A 16,813-nucleotide genomic window follows, 5' to 3' on the forward strand; every position below is an offset into this window, starting at 1 on the left:
GTGTCTGTGTCTGAGTGTGTGTGTCTGTGTGTGTGTGCGTCTCTGTGTGGATCTGAGTGTGTGTGTGTGTGTGTGTCTGAGTGTGTCTGTGTGTGTGTGTCTGTGTGTGTCTGTGTGTGTGTGTGTGTCTGAGTGTGTCTGTGTGTGTGTCTGTGTCTGAGTGTGTGTGTGTGTGTCTGTGTGTGTCTGTGTGTGTGTCTGTGTGTATGTGTGTGTGTGTATCTGAGTGTGTGTGTGTGTGTGTGTCTGTGTGTGTCTGTGTGTGTGTGTGTGTCTGTGTGTATGTGTGTGTGTGTATCTGAGTGTGTGTGTGTGTGTGTCTGTGTGTGTGTGTGTATCTGTGTGTGTGTGTGTGTGTGTCTGTGTGTGTGTGTCTGTGTGTGTGTGTCTGAGTGTGTGTGTGTGTGTGCAGTGCATTGTGGGAGAGTGCTGTACCCTCTGCAGTGAAGGTGTAGCTGGAGGATGTGGTGGGGTCGCTGCTCTCCAGGGTGTACAGACCCAGGTCCTGCTCTGACGCCTCCAGGAAGGTGAGGACACACCTGGCACACACACACACAGACACACACACACACACACACACACACACACACACACACACACACAGACACACACACAGACAAACAGACACACACACACACACAGACAGACACATACACACAGACACACAGCCAGACAGACAGAGGGAGAGACAGACAGATGGACAGACAGACAGGAGAGACAGTCAGACAGACAGGTGTACAGAGTCTCCACAGTGTTGGTCTATCACACATACACACACAGCCCTCCACACACACACATACACACACACACACACACACACACACACACACACCACCATCCTCCACACACACACACACAGACACACACCACCATCCTCCACACACACACACACACACACACACACACACACACCACCATCCTCCACACACACACACACAGACACACACCACCATCCTCCACACACACACACACACACACACACACACACACACCACCATCCTCCACACACACACACACACAGACAGGTACCTGTTGTTCCTGGTTCATCCTCCACACACACACACACAGACAGGTACCTGTTGTTCCTGGTTCATCCTCCACACACACACACACAGACAGGTACCTGTTGTTCCTGGTTTCCACCCTGGCCCTGCCGGCCTCCACCTCTTCCCTGTAGCTCCTCCTCCACACCAGCTGGCCAGGCTCCGCCCCCTCCCAGGACAGGAAGAGGAAGCCGTCACTGTCCACGCCCACCTCCACATCTCTGGTGTCTGACGGTCATGACTGGGTCAGCCTGCTGTCTCAGCTGGAGCAAACCGCTGTGGTGGTCGTGTGTGTGTGTCTGAAGGAGGGTGTGTGTGTATGTGGATGGTGTGTGTGTGTGGTGGGTGTGTATAGAGGGTGTGTGTATGTGTGCGTGTGCGAGCATTAGTGTGTATGTGTGTGAGATTGTGTGTGCGTGTGTCTGAAAGGGTGACAAAACCTAAAATGGCTGACCTGGAGAAGTCTGTGCTGTGATTGGTTCACTGGGCAGGGAGGGCCAGCCCACTCCACCCTGATTGACAGCTAACACTCGTAGGCGGTAGGTGTGGCCAGTCTTCAGACCTGACACCTAGAAACACAGCACATATGCTAACATATGTCACTATCTGTCTGCCTGTCTTCCTGTTTCCCTGTCTGCCTGTCTGTCTGTCTGTCTGTCTGTGCTGCTCAAGGCACCAACCTTGAAAAAGGTGTCTGGAGTTGCTTCCTGATTTACAGGGGTCCAGGTCTCTGATTGGCTGCCCTCACTGATCTCCAGCAGGTAGCCTTTGATTGGGCTCTGTCCGCCGTAGAGAGGCTCCACCCACAACAGCACCAGCGAATCATTCCTCACCTCCCTGATCTCCAATTCATAGGGAGGACCTGGGGGGGAAGGGGGGGGAAGAGAGGGGAGGGAGTGGAGAGGGGGAGGGAAGGAGGGGGGAGGAGAGGGGAGGGAGTGGAGAGGGGGAGGGAAGGAGGGGGGAGGAGAGTGGAGGGAGTGGAGAGGGGGAGGGAAGGAGGGGGGAGGAGAGGGGAGGGAGTGGAGAGGGAAGGAGGGGGGAGGAGAGGGGAGGGAGTGGAGAGGGGGAGGGAAGGAGGGGGGAGGAGAGGGGAGGGAGTGGAGAGGGGGAGGGAAGGAGGGGGGAAGAGAGTGGAGGGAGTGGAGAGGGGGAGGGAAGGAGGGGGGAGGAGAGGGGAGGGAGTGGAGAGGGAAGGAGGGGGGAGGAGAGGGGAGGGAGTGGAGAGGGGGAGGGAAGGAGGGGGGAGGAGAGGGGAGGGAGTGGAGAGGGGGAGGGAAGGAGGGGGGAGGAGAGGGGAGGGAGTGTAGAGGGGGAGGGAAGGAGGGGGGAGGAGAGGGGAGGGAGTGGAGAGGGGGAGGGAAGGAGGGGGGAGGAGAGGGGAGGGAGTGGAGAGGGGGAGGGAAGGAGGGGGGAGGAGAGGGGAGGGAGTGGAGAGGGGGAGGGAAGGAGGGGGGAGGAGAGGGGAGGGAGTGGAGAGGGGGAGGGAAGGAGGGGGGAGGAGAGGGGAGGGAGTGGAGAGGGGGAGGGAAGGAGGGGGGAGGAGAGGGGAGGGAGTGGAGAGGGGGAGGGAAGGAGGGGGGAGGAGAGGGGAGGGAGTGGAGAGGGGGAGGGAAGGAGGGGGGAGGAGAGGGGAGGGAGTGGAGAGGGGGAGGGAAGGAGGGGGGAGGAGAGGGGAGGGAGTGGAGAGGGGGAGGGAAGGAGGGGGGAGGAGAGGGGAGGGAGTGGAGAGGGGGAGGGAAGGAGGGGGGAGGAGAGGGGAGGGAGTGGAGAGGGGGAGGGAAGGAGGGGGGAAGAGAGTGGAGGGAGTGGAGAGGGGGAGGGAAGGAGGGGGGAGGAGAGGGGAGGGAGTGGAGAGGGGGAGGGAAGGAGGGGGGAGGAGAGGGGAGGGAGTGGAGAGGGGGAGGGAAGGAGGGGGGAGGAGAGGGGAGGGAGTGGAGAGGGGGAGGGAAGGAGGGGGGAAGAGAGGGGAGGGAGTGGAGAGGGGGAGGGAAGGAGGGGGGAGGAGAGGGGAGGGAGTGGAGAGGGGGAGGGAAGGAGGGGGGAGGAGAGGGGAGGGAGTGGAGAGGGGGAGGGAAGGAGGGGGGAGGAGAGGGGAGGGAGTGGAGAGGGGGAGGGAAGGAGGGGGGAGGAGAGGGGAGGGAGTGGAGAGGGGGAGGGAAGGAGGGGGGAGGAGAGGGGAGGGAGTGGAGAGGGGGAGGGAAGGAGGGGGGAGGAGAGGGGAGGGAGTGGAGAGGGGGAGGGAAGGAGGGGGGAGGAGAGGGGAGGGAGTGGAGAGGGGGAGGGAAGGAGGGGGGAGGAGAGGGGAGGGAGTGGAGAGGGGGAGGGAAGGAGGGGGGAGGAGAGGGGAGGGAGTGGAGAGGGGGAGGGAAGGAGGGGGGAGGAGAGGGGAGGGAGTGGAGAGGGGGAGGGAAGGAGGGGGGAGGAGAGGGGAGGGAGTGGAGAGGGAAGGAGGGGGAAGGAGAGGTTGAGGGGAGGGGGAAGGAAGGAGGGGGGAGGAGAGGGGAGGGAGTGGAGAGGGGGAGGGAAGGAGGGGGGAGGAGAGGGGAGGGAGTGGAGAGGGGGGGGGAAGGAGGGGGGAGGAGAGGTTGAGGGCGAGGGGAGCACCGGGTCACAATAACACACAGGTACAGTAGTGTGTGTGTGTGTGTGTGTGTGTGTGTGTAGCTCCACCTCACCTGGCTCCTCCATGCTCCAGTCCTCACACAGGAAGGCGGGGCTGGGGAGGGAGGCCTGGCCGACACCCACCACGTTGGAAGCAAACACACGGAACTGGTAGCTCACGCCCTCACTCAGGTTACACACCTGCACAGCACAACACACATAGTACTTACCTACACACACTTAACTACACACACTTTCTCACACACACCCAAAAGTGGATTTACATTTACATGGTTGGTTGTTGTTTTGTAGAAATTCACTAGAATAAAAAGATATTTATAAGAAGCTGTTATTAGCTAATTTGGGGTTCTTGTTGCCATAGGTGACAAGGTGACACTGGTCCAACAAAATCCGAACTTTCTCGTTGTCATGACGATGTTGTGTGTGTCCAGACAGTGTGGTGTGTGTGTGTATAAATCCAGCCAGTTCTGGAGAGACACTGTGTTTGAGGAGGGGCAGCTCGCACTATTGATCTGAGACGCTGATCTCCTCTCAGAGCCAGCCCAGGGTCCTGGACCTGAGGGGAGACCAGCCAGCCCAGGGTCCTGGACCTGGGGGGAGACCAGCCAGCCCAGGGTCCTGGACCTGGGGGGAGACCAGCCAGCCCAGGGTCCTGGACCTGGGGGGAGACCAGCCAGACCAGGGTCCTGGACCTGGGGGGGAGACCAGCCAGACCAGGGTCCTGGACCTGGGGGGAGACCAGCCAGACCAGGGTCCTGGACCTGGGGGGAGACCAGCCAGACCAGGGTCCTGGACCTGGGGGGAGACCAGCCAGACCAGGGTCCTGGACCTGGGGGGGAGACCAGCCAGACCAGGGTCCTGGACCTGGGGGGAGACCAGCCAGACCAGGGTCCTGGACCTGGGGGGAGACCAGCCAGACCAGGGTCCTGGACCTGGGGGGAGACCAGCCAGACCAGGGTCCTGGACCTGGGGGGAGACCAGCCAGAACAGGGTCCTGGACCTGAGGGGAATTGTTGCTTTTACATTGTGGTACATTGTGATCACAATGTACCACAATGTAAAAGCAACAAGTCTCTTATTGAGAGACTTGTTGCTTTTGTTGGTTTGTTGTAACTGTCTTAAAGTTATTGTACTCGCCGTGAAATATATTATTGTTGCTTGCTTTTTCCACAGGTACACTCTTGCACTTTTGAGGTTCATGTTGTTTAATTGTAACTTGTCTAACTGCATGCTCTTATGGTTCTTCCCTTTGGGACTTATTTGGTTTTCACAATGTGTGCTTCATGTTTGGCTACCCGCAAAGTTTGGGGCTATCTCGTTGTTATGATCAGTGACCTATGCACTTTTATAAAACTCTCTCTTGGAAGTCGCTTTGGATAAAAGCGTCTGCTAAATGCATAAATGTAATGCTGTGGTTTCTCATTGTTCTCTGTTATTGCAAATCCTGACCACTAGGTGGCAGTATTTTCTTTTGGATTGAGAAGCGGTCTTCGATCGCCCCTGCTTGAGGAGGAGCTCCTCTGGGCTCTCAGAGAGGAGCTGGTTGGTCGGCCGCCGGCCTGCTACCACCACAGAGGAGCTGGACAAACACAGTTATTGGTTTCATAAGCAGAAAAAGCACAGTGCCGACAACATGGAATCTCTCCTCGATCGATATCCTCATTAATGTCAAAACTATCGGGGCTGAGGTGAAGCTATGAAGAAAGACTTGTTTTCAGTTGAGAGAAAAGGGTATCAGGAATGTCTGTTAATCAGCCTCAGCAGAGGGCTAGGGGTAGACCCAGCCTCCTCTAGGCTCCTTACAGCACCAAAATAACAATAACGTTTTCATTCAACAGATGCTTTCATCTAAAGCAACATTCAGGACATGGGAAAAACTTGCAACCCATTGATCTGCAGTCAAATGCTCTAACCACTGAGCTTCACCATCAACAGTATCCCTGGCACAGGGGTATACTCTGAGATACAGTCTCACTGGTGTACAGAATCACTGAGGTACTGACTCACTGGGGTACAGACTCACTGAGATACAGTCTCACTGGGGTACAGACTCACTGAGATACAGTCTCACTGGGGTACAGACTCACAGAGGTACAGACTCACTGGGGTACAGTCTCACTGAGATACAGACTCACTGAGGTACAGACTCACTGGGTACAGACTCACTGGGTTACAGACTAACTGGGATACAGACTAACTGGGGTACAGACTCACTGGGGTACAGACTAACTGGGGTAGAGACTCACTGAGGTACAGACTCACTGAGGTACAGACTCACTGGCGTACAGACTAACTGGGGTACAGACTCACTGAGATACAGACTCACTGGGGTACAGACTCACTGAGATACAGACTCACTGAGATACAGACTCACTGAGGTACAGACTCACTGAGGTACAGACTCACTGAGGTACAGTCTCACTGAGGTACAGACTCACTGAGGTACAGACTCACTGAGGTACAGACTCACTGAGGTACAGACTCACTGGCGTACAGACTAACTGGGGTACAGACTCACTGAGATACAGTCTCACTGGGGTACAGACTCACTGAGATACAGACTCACTGAGATACAGACTCACTGAGGTACAGACTCACTGAGGTACAGACTCACTGAGGTACAGACTCACTGAGATACAGACTCACTGAGATACAGACTCACTGAGGTACAGACTCACTGAGATACAGACTCACTGAGATACAGACTCACTGAGGTACAGACTCACTGAGGTACAGACTCACTGAGATACAGACTCACTGAGGTACAGACTCACTGAGGTACAGACTCACTGAGATACAGACTCACTGAGATACAGACTCACTGAGGTACAGACTCACTGAGGTACAGACTCACTGAGGTACAGTCTCCCCCTGTGATGCCCCGGGCAGCTTCCCAGAGCCCCTCTTACCGTGTACTGCCTCTCCCTGGCAGGCCTGGTGTTCACCTCCTTCCAGGGCTGCTGCTCCTGATCCCTCTGGTCCAGGTAGTACCCCCCCACAGGGGATCCTCCGCTGCAGGCGGGGGCCCGCCAGCTCAGCACCATCTCTGAGGCGCGGCACACTACCAGGGCGATGGCCGAGGGGGGGCCAGGGACGTCTGGGGGGGCCAGGGTGACAGAAAGGTGGGGAGGAGAGGAGCATTTGGTTCTATTCTGTTTTATTTGTTCTAGATCTGTTATTTGTTCTTTACTGGTGTACCCCTGCAGCCCCAGCCTCCTACCCCACAGTCCCAACCCAGCCCCCAGCCCCCCCCCCCCCTCAGCCCCCAGTGTTCCTGTTTGTGTCCCTGTCCCCCCCGTGTGTGTTTCTGTGTCCCCCTGTGTGTGTTTCTGTGTCCCCCTGTGTGTGTCCCCCTGTGTGTGTTTCTGTGTCCCCCTGTGTGTGTCCCCCTGTGTGTGTTTCTGTGTGTGTCCCTGTGTGTGTTTCTGTGTCCCCCCAGTGTGTGTTTCTGTGTCCCCCCCAGTGTGTGTTTCTGTGTCCCCCTGTGTGTGTTTCTGTGTGTGTTTCTGTGTGTGTTTCTGTGTGTGTTTCTGTGTCCCCCTGTGTGTGTTTCTGTGTGTGTCCCTGTGTGTGTTTCTGTGTGTGTTTCTGTGTGTGTTTCTGTGTGTGTTTCTGTGTGTGTTTCTGTGTGTGTCCCTGTGTGTGTTTCTGTGTGTGTTTCTGTGTGTGCTTCTGTGTGTGTTTCTGTGTCCCCCCCAGTGTGTGATTCTGTGTGTGTCCCTGTGTGTGTTTCTGTGTGTGTTTCTGTGTCCCCCTGTGTGTGTTTCTGTGTGTGTTTCTGTGTGTGTTTCTGTGTGTGTCCCTGTGTGTGTTTCTGTGTGTGTTTCTGTGTGTGTTTCTGTGTGTGTCCCTGTGTGTGTTTCTGTGTGTGTCCCTGTGTGTGTTTCTGTGTGTGTTTCTGTGTGTGTCCCTGTGTGTGTTTCTGTGTGTGTTTCTGTGTGTGTCCCTGTGTGTGTTTCTGTGTGTGTTTCTGTGTGTGTCCCTGTGTGTGTTTCTGTGTGTGTTTCTGTGTGTGTCCCTGTGTGTGTTTCTGTGTGTGTTTCTGTGTGTGTCCCTGTGTGTGTGTTTCTGTGTGTGTCCCTGTGTGTGTTTCTGTGTGTGTTTCTGTGTGTGTTTCTGTGTGTGTCCCTGTGTGTGTTTCTGTGTGTGTCCCTGTGTGTGTTTCTGTGTGTGTTTCTGTGTGTGTTTCTGTGTGTGTCCCTGTGTGTGTTTCTGTGTGTGTTTCTGTGTGTGTTTCTGTGTGTGTTTCTGTGTGTGTCCCTGTGTGTGTTTCTGTGTGTGTTTCTGTGTGTGTTTCTGTGTGTTTCTGAACAACTGAGGTGAGAGCCAACTCCTGACTCTTGAGCTGCCATTATCTCCAGCAGCTGTCCAGGCCTGTTCTCCTGCTATTAGGCTCCCTGATAGCCTGTCATCATAGGATGCTCCACACTCACACACACACATACACACACGCACACGCACACTCACACACACACACACACACACACACACACACACACACACACATACACCACACTGATTCTGGGAGAGGACAGGAGAGAGACACAAACCTGAGAATGTTATTAAACATTGGAGGGATGACCTGAGCGGATTATGACCTCCTGTTTGTCCCAAACACTGATGTCACAAACACAGATCTACAGGACGTGATCTACAGGAAGTGATCTACAGGAAGTGATCTACAGGAAGTGATCTAAAGTAAGTGATCTACAGGAAGTGATCTACAGGAAGTGGTGTAGATCTCCAAGGGCAGTTGTACTCACAGACGGCCGACTTCACCAGGATGGGAGGGGACTCGTCGGAGTATCGGCTGGTTCCTGCTCGGCTGACCGACTTGACCCGGAACACGTACTCCTTTTGGGCCTTCAACCCGTGCACCGTGAACCTGCAGCACAGACACTCCTGATAGACTCCACAGTGACAAGACCTGGACCAGAACAGGACCTCAACCGGGGCCTGGACCTGGACCAGAACAGGACCAGAACAGGACCAGAACAGGACCAGGACCAAATAGTGATAGGGAGTCAGGTGGCTGAGCGGTTAGGGAATTGGGCTAGTAATCAGAAGGTTGCCGGTTCGATTCTCGGCTGTGCATAATGACTGTGTCCTAGGGCACTTGAATAAGAGCGTCTGCTAAATGACTAAATGTAAATAACTGAGGTGTCTGTTCTACAGCACCAGAAGTTTGTTGATTGTTACTTGACTCTGAACACCGAAATACTGTAGAATTAGATTTTCCGCTTGAAAAATCTAGCATTTGATTGTTGCTCTACTAAATGTCTTCTATGGGAGCGGGTGTGAGGTGGAGCAGCTGTAACCCACCTGGTGCTGGTGAGTGGCTTGTTGTTGACTGTGCGCCACTCCGCCCTCCCTGCCTCGCTGTAGTACAGGTAGTATCCCAGAATGCCTTCTATCTTGGCAGGCTCCTCCCACTGCAGCAGCACGGACAAATCAGAGTCTCTGACAGCCTGGATGCCATGGGGTGGGGCAGGGGGAGCTGGGACACAGGAACAAGTCAGAACAGGACTAACTCTGACCTTAGACCAGATCTATCATTGACTGCTCTGGAGAAGGTTAGGTGTGCAGCATAGGTTCCCATGGCGATCGATCCTGGTAAGAAGTGAACCACCATGGTGACACTGAAAACCCAGGGTTAGACCTGAAGTTCCCCCGCTAATCCCAAATCCTGCTTCGTAGCACAGGCCCCTGGACTAACCATTACAATCAGAACAGCAATATTTCTATAAGACGTCCATCTTAACCCCCTCCCCTCCCTGTCTTACCCAGGGCGTCCCCCAGGGTGAGGGGGGGGCTGGCGGTGGAGGGATCGCTCACGCCGTACTTGTTGACTGAACGCACGCGGAACTCGTAGGCCACGCCCCTCTGCAGGTCAAAGACAGGAAACCTGGGAGACGACACAATCTGATCTAGACTGGTCAGCTGCCAACTGCTCCTGCCTGCCAACGACTGGAGGACAAGGAGAGAGACAGTCCGGGAGAGAGACAAGGAGAGAGACAAGGAGAGAGACAGGCCGGGAGAGAGACAAGGAGAGAGACAGGCAGGGAGAGAGACAAGGAGAGAGACAGGCAGGGATAGAGACAAGGAGAGAGACAGGCAGGGATAGAGACAAGGAGAGAGACAGGCCGGGGTAGAGACAAGGAGAGAGACAGGCAGGGAGAGAGACAAGGAGAGAGACAGGCAGGGATAGAGACAAGGAGACAGACAGGCAGGGAGAGAGACAAGGAGAGAGACAGGCCGGGATAGAGACAAGGAGAGAGACAGGCCGGGATAGAGACAAGGAGAGAGACAGGCAGGGATAGAGACAAGGAGAGAGACAGGCCGGGATAGAGACAAGGAGACAGGCAGGCAGGGATAGAGACAAGGAGAGAGACAGGCCGGGATAGAGACAAGGAGAGAGACAGGCAGGGATAGAGACAAGGAGAGAGACAGGCCGGGATAGAGACAAGGAGAGAGACAGGCAGGGAGAGAGACAAGGAGAGAGACAGGCAGGGATAGAGACAAGGAGAGAGACAGGCCGGGATAGAGACAAGGAGAGAGACAGGCAGGGAGAGAGACAAGGAGAGAGACAGGCAGGGATAGAGACAAGGAGAGAGACAGGCCGGGGTAGAGACAAGGAGAGAGACAGGCACGGAGAGAGACAAGGAGAGAGACAGGCAGGGATAGAGACAAGGAGACAGGCAGGGAGAGAGACAAGGAGAGAGACAGGCCGGGATAGAGACAAGGAGACAGGCAGGCAGGGATAGAGACAAGGAGAGAAACAGGCAGGGAGAGAGACAGGCAGACAGGCAGGCAGACAGACAGGCATGGAGAGAGACAGGCAGGGAGAGAGACAGGCAGGGAGACAGGCAGGGAGAGAGACAGGCAGACAGACAGGCAGGGAGAAAGACAGGCAGGGATAGAGACATGCAGAGAGAGAGACAGGCAGACAGGCAGGCAGGCAGGGAGAGAGACAGGCAGGGAGAGACAGACAGGCAGGGAGAGAGACAGGCAGACAGACAGGCAGACATACAGGCAGACAGACAGGCAGGGAGAGAGACAGGCAGAGAGAGATAGGCAGACAGACAGGCAGGGAGAGAGACAGGCAGGGAGACAGGCAGGGAGAGAGACAGGCAGACAGACAGGCAGGCAGGGAGAGAGACAGGCAGAGAGAGAGACAGGCAGACAGACAGGTAGACAGAAAAGGAGGCAGATTAATAATCACTTTTTTAATATTAATAATATTAACTTAATATTTCTTTCATTTCTCAATCTTTCTCTCAGTGGCTGCTCCACAGCTCTATAATAACCTGACACTTCATATATAGGAGGGAGAGGGGTGAGGGAGGGGAGGGAGGGAGAGGGGTGAGGGAGGGGAGGGAGGGAGAGGGGTGAGGGAGGGGAGGGAGGGAGACGGGTGAGGGAGGGGAGGGAGAGGGGTGAGGGAGGGGAGGGAGAGGGGTGAGGGAGGGGAGGGAGAGGGGTGAGGGAGGGGAGGGAGGGAGACGGGTGAGGGAGGGGAGGGAGGTAGACGGGTGAGGGAGACGGGACAACTCATGAAAGTGCAATAAAGTCTCTTTCCTGTGGCAGTTTGCTGCTCTTCCTCTTGTTATTGGATCCCTGAGCTGCTGGAGGGAGGGGGGTGAGGGGTGGATGCAGGGGGAGGTGGGGGGTATATGGAGTGGGTGGAGGGTGGAGGGGGTATATGGGGTGGGTGGAGGGGGTATATGGGGAGGGTGGAGGGGTCATGCACTTCCAGCTCTCATGTAAGTTAGCAGATGCTGTTTCATCTACACGTACAGAGTGGGATTTGAACCTGCAACCTCTTCATTGATGCTCCAACCACTGAGCTGCACCTATCCTTTGTAGCGCTTTCATTCTCACTGAAAACTTTACTTTCAAGCTTTTTCTTTCTACCACAACTGAACTGAAATTAACTTAAATGAAAGAGGAGTTCTCCACTAACAGAAAATATATTTCAGCTGCAGTACAAATAATCCCAGCAGACTGAGAAGCAGATTCAAGGTTTGTCTGCAGCGAGGACAATTACCCTCACAGGTAATGTATAAAGTACACCGGGTTTTGAACCTTAAACCTCATGATCTTCAGTCAAAGGCTCAACCACTAAGCTATACCCTGTGTGTGTGTGTGTGTGTGTGTGTGTGAGACTCACTCTCTCCACATAGTAGGTGAGTGTCTCTCGTCCGCGTGGATCTGGCTCCGCCCAGCTCAGCACCAGGTAAGTGTCGCTGACATCACAGGCATACACACCTGTGGGAGGGAGGGGCACACGCACCTGACCTGGGGGAGGGAGGGAGGAGGGGTGAGGAGTGAGGGAGGGGTGAGGAGTGAGGAGGGAGGGAGAAGGAGGGGTGAGGAGGGAGGGAGGGGTGAGGAGTGAGGAGGGAGGGAGAAGGAGGGGTGAGGAGGGAGGGAGAAGGAGGGGTGAGGAGGGAGGGAGGGGTGAGGAGTGAGGGAGAAGGAGGGGTGAGGAGTGAGGGAGAAGGAGGGGTGAGGAGGGAGGGAGAAGGAGGGGTGAGGAGTGAGGGAGAAGGAGGGGTGAGGAGGGAGGGAGAAGGAGGGGTGAGGAGTGAGGGAGAAGGAGGGGTGAGGAGGGAGGGAGAAGGAGGGGTGAGGAGTGAGGGAGAAGGAGTGGTGAGGAGTGAGGGAGAAGGAGGGGTGAGGAGGGAGGGAGAAGGAGGGGTGAGGAGTGAGGGAGGGGTGAGGAGTGAGGAGGGAGGGAGATGGAGGGGTGAGGAGTGAGGAGGGAGGGAGAAGGAGGGGTGAGGAGTGAGGAGTGAGGGAGGGGTGAAGAGTGAGGAGGGAGTGAGGGAGGGGTGAGGAGTGAGGAGGGAGGGAGAAGGAGGGGTGAGGAGTGAGGGAGGGGTGAGGAGTGAGGAGAGAGGGAGAAGGAGGGGTGAGGAGTGAGGGAGAAGGAGGGGTGAGGGGTGAGGAGTGAGGGAGGGGTGAGGAGTGAGGAGGGAGGGAGAAGGAGGGGTGAGGAGTGAGGGAGAAGGAGGGGTGAGGGGTGAGGAGTGAGGGAGGGGTGAGGAGTGAGGGAGAAGGAGGGGTGAGGAGTGAGGGAGGGGTGAGGAGTGAGGGAGAAGGAGGGGTGAGGGGTGAGGAGGGAGGGAGAAGGAGGGGTGAGGGGTGAGGAGGGAGGGAGAAGGAGGGGTGAGGGGTGAGGAGGGAGGGAGAAGGAGGGGTGAGGGGTGAGGAGTGAGGGAGGGGTGAGGAGTGAGGGAGAAGGAGGGGTGAGGGGTGAGGAGTGAGGGAGGGGTGAGGAGTGAGGGAGAAGGAGGGGTGAGGAGTGAGGGAGGGGTGAGGAGTGAGGGAGAAGGAGGGGTGAGGGGTGAGGAGGGAGGGAGAAGGAGGGGTGAGGGGTGAGGAGGGAGGGAGAAGGAGGGGTGAGGGGTGAGGAGGGAGGGAGAAGGAGGGGTGAGGGGTGAGGAGTGAGGGAGGGGTGAGGAGTGAGGGAGAAGGAGGGGTGAGGAGTGAGGGAGAACAGCAGTGAGTGAGGGAGGGGTGAGAGGAGAACTGAGGACTTCAGGACTGAGGACTGAGAAACTCAGCTCTGATTATCAAGCAATGTATGCTCCCTGCTCTGAGTGGCACCACCACTAGTGCCACTCAGAAAACTGCTCAGCTCACCTTCTAACTGGTCCTTGGTGATGGTGATCTCCCTCCCTCTGTCTACCTTCACCACTGTAGAGAGAGGGGCAGGTGAGGACGGAAGGGAAGAGAGGGAGGAGGCGAGGAGGTGAGGAGATGAGGAGGGAGGGAAGAGAGAAAGAGAGAAAGAGAGAGGAGAAAAGTCAGAGGGGGGTTGAAGGGCAGTAGGTGGAGAAGGATGACAGAGGGAGAGATAAAGAGAGATAATGAGAGAGAGAGAGAGAGAGAGAGAGAGAGAGAGAGCAGGTTAGAGATAGATAGATAGAGAGAGCAGGTTTGAGATAGAGAGAGATAGATAGAGAGAGAGCAGGTTTGAGATAGAGAGAGATAGATAGAGAGAGAGAGACAGCAGGTTAGAGCCAGACCTGTCTTTATGTGTGTCTAATGATCCATGGTATCAAACTAGAGCCCCATCTGTTCCTCTGCACTCTCTCTCTCTCTCTCTCTCTCTCTCTCTCTCTCTCTCTCTCTCTCTCTCTCTCTGCACTCTCTCTCTCTCTGCACTCTCTCTCTCTCTCTCTCTCTCTCACACACACACACACACTCACACACATCCAGGAGTGTGAGTATTACCCATGGTCCTCGAGGGTTCGAGGGGGTCGGTGGTGATGACTGGTTCACTGGGCTTGGAGGCGCGGCCCACACCTGATTGGTTGACAGCACACACTCTGAACTGGTAGATAGTGCTGTCCTGTAGACCAATCACAGGATAGCAGCACAACTTTTGGACCTGAGAGTTACACCTGCTCCACTGGCCCAAGCCCACCACACACCTGGGAGGGGGGAGGAGGGGGGAGGAGGGGGGAGGAGGGGAGGTATAATGTTGCTAGTAATGTGGATAATACTGTTGATAACAATGTTGATAACAGTGCTAATAACATATTAGATGTTGATACATCCCAGCATCAAGCCTCATGCCTGGCGCCTAGTGATGGGGCACCTAGCGACGGTGTGCCTAGCGCCGAGGTTAGGGTGAAGCCACCTGAGCCCCACCTGAGCCCGGATGCTTCTACCTGTGTACAGCTGTTGCTAGGAGACTGGAAAGTAAAAGGGTCTTTGTCTGCTGGTTTGGCACTGCACACACACACACACACACGCACACACACACGCACACACACACGCACACACCTACTGTACACACACATATACACCTACTGCACACACACACTTGCTGTACACACACCTACTGCACGCACACACACACCCACCTACTGCACGCACCCACTCACACACATACTGTACAAACACACACTTACTGTAAACACAAACCTACTTCACACACACACCCCTACTGTACAGACACACATTCACAGGTTTTGAGTAAGGTGGTTGGTGTTTCTGTTCTGGAGCAGGTGTCCAGGTCTGATAAGAAGCATCTCCCTGCTGAGTGCTGGGTCTGCTGTGGCTCACAGCCACATCTGGGTCTGCTGTGGCTCACAGCCACATCTGGGTCTGCTGTGGCTCACAGCCACATCTGGGTCTGCTGTGGCTCACAGCCACATCTGGGTCTGCTGTGGCTCACAGCCTCCCCTAGACTCCATCTATCAGGTTAGGACTCAACTATCTTGTTTACGGTGTTCGGTTTAAATAAACACCATCTATAATCTGTCCAGAACTGCCCCTCCCCACATCTAGTATCCCTCCACCAGCCTGATCACCCCTACCTCTCAATGAAGTATCCCTCCACCAGCCTGATCACCCCTACATCTCAATGAAGTATCCCTCCACCAGCCTGATCACCCCTACCTCTCAATAAAGTATCCCTCCACCAGCCTGATCATCCCTACATCTCAATGAAGTATCCCTCCACCAGCCTGATCACCCCTACCTCTCAATGAAGTATCCCTCCACCAGCCTGATCACCCCTACCTCTCAATGAAGTATCCCTCCACCAGCCTGATCACCCCTACCTCTCAATGAAGTATCCCTCCACCAGCCTGATCACCCCTACCTCTCAATGAAGTATCCCTCCACCAGCCTGATCACCCCTACCTCTCAATGAAGTATCCCTCCACCAGCCTGATCACCCCTACCTCTCAATGAAGTATCCCTCCACCAGCCTGATCACCCCTACCCCTCAATGAAGTATCCCTCCACCAGCCTGATCACCCCTACCTCTCAATGAAGTATCCCTCCACCAGCCTGATCACCCCTACCTCTCAATGAAGTATCCCTCCACCAGCCTGATCACCCCTACCTCTCAATGAAGTATCCCTCCACCGGGCTGGAGCCCTCGGCGCTGGGAGGCTGCCAGGTGAGGAACATGTAGTCCCTGTTGACGTCTGACACCTGGAGGCAGAGAGGGGCACCTGGTCCCCCGGGGACCACTGAAGAAGCATCTGGGAGGAGGAGAGAGGGGGGAGAAGAGAGAGAGATGGTGGGAGAGGGAGGAGAGAGAGAAGGGGTGGGAGGAAAGAGAGGGAGAGATGAGGGGGAAAGAGAGAGGGAGAGATGGGGGAGGAAAGAGAGAGGGAGGGGGAGAAAAGAGAGGGAGAGATGGGGGAGGAGAGAGAGGCAGGGATGGAGAGGGAGGGAGATAGGCAGGAGGAAAGAGAGAGGGTGAGAGGGGAGGGAAGAGAGAAGTGGGAGATAAGCAGGGAGGGAGATGGGGAAGGAGAGAGGGTGAGATGGAGATAAGCAGGGAAGGAGATGGGGAAGGAGAGAGGGTGAGTGGGAGATAAGCAGGGAGGGAGATGGGGAAGGAGAGAGGGTGAGAGGGAGATAAGCAGGGAGGGAGATGGGGAAGGAGAGAGGGTGAGAGGGAGATAAGCAGGGAGGGAGATGGGGAAGGAGAGAGGGTGAGAGGGAGATAAGCAGGGAAGGAGATGGGGAAGGAGAGAGGGTGAGAGGGAGATAAGCAGGGAGGGAGATGGGGAAGGAGAGAGGGTGAGAGGGAGATAAGCAGGGAAGGAGATGGGGAAGGAGAGAGGGTGAGAGGGAGATAAGCAGGGAACGAGATGGGGAAGGAGAGAGGGTGAGAGGGAGATAAGCAGGGAGGGAGATGGGGAAGGAGAGGGTGAGAGGGAGATAAGCAGGGAAGGAGATGGGGAAGGAGAGAGCATTAGTGGCAGGAGTAATTCAGTTCATGTAATCTGTTAGGGTTAGGGTTTATCTGTAATCTACAACAGTCTCTCTCTCTCTCTCTCTCTCTCTCTCTCTCTCTCTCTCTCTCTCTCTCTCTCTCTCTCTCTCCCTCCCTCTCTCTCTCTCTCTTTGTCACTCTCTTTTTTATAACTGGTAAACGTGTGTGTGTATGTGTGTGTGTATGTGTGTGTGTGAGTGTATGTGTGTGAGTGTATGTGTGTGTATATGTGTGTGAGTGTATGTGTGTGTATGTGTGTGTGTCAGATGATGAGTACTACCAGTGAGGGAACACAGAAGACCAGGATGAAGATGAGAACATTACTGAGGAAGGATCACTCTTCCTGTTGAGCTGTTCCAGTCTCTAGTCTCTCTTCCCTCCCCTCCTCTCCTCC

General features: G+C 55.5%; 1 protein-coding gene across 1 annotated transcript in view; it reads right to left on the reverse strand.

The window, feature by feature from the left end:
• Positions 1-16,813, reverse strand: part of myom3 (myomesin 3) — a 57,825-nt gene that overhangs the window by 18,444 nt on the left and 22,568 nt on the right. Inside the window, exons 9-21 of the mRNA XM_062466136.1 lie at positions 15,535-15,680; positions 13,911-14,110; positions 13,317-13,370; positions 11,839-11,966; positions 9,452-9,635; positions 8,991-9,165; positions 8,432-8,553; positions 6,578-6,765; positions 3,722-3,848; positions 1,724-1,905; positions 1,498-1,612; positions 1,124-1,271; positions 436-539 (exon numbers count right to left, since the gene is read on the reverse strand). Coding sequence (XP_062322120.1) covers positions 436-539; positions 1,124-1,271; positions 1,498-1,612; positions 1,724-1,905; positions 3,722-3,848; positions 6,578-6,765; positions 8,432-8,553; positions 8,991-9,165; positions 9,452-9,635; positions 11,839-11,966; positions 13,317-13,370; positions 13,911-14,110; positions 15,535-15,680 — 1,873 coding nt within the window. The remainder of the gene's footprint in view (positions 1-435; positions 540-1,123; positions 1,272-1,497; positions 1,613-1,723; positions 1,906-3,721; positions 3,849-6,577; positions 6,766-8,431; positions 8,554-8,990; positions 9,166-9,451; positions 9,636-11,838; positions 11,967-13,316; positions 13,371-13,910; positions 14,111-15,534; positions 15,681-16,813) is intronic.

The sequence above is a fragment of the Osmerus eperlanus genome, chromosome 7, assembly GCF_963692335.1.
Source record: "Osmerus eperlanus chromosome 7, fOsmEpe2.1, whole genome shotgun sequence".
Lineage (NCBI taxonomy): Eukaryota > Metazoa > Chordata > Actinopteri > Osmeriformes > Osmeridae > Osmerus > Osmerus eperlanus.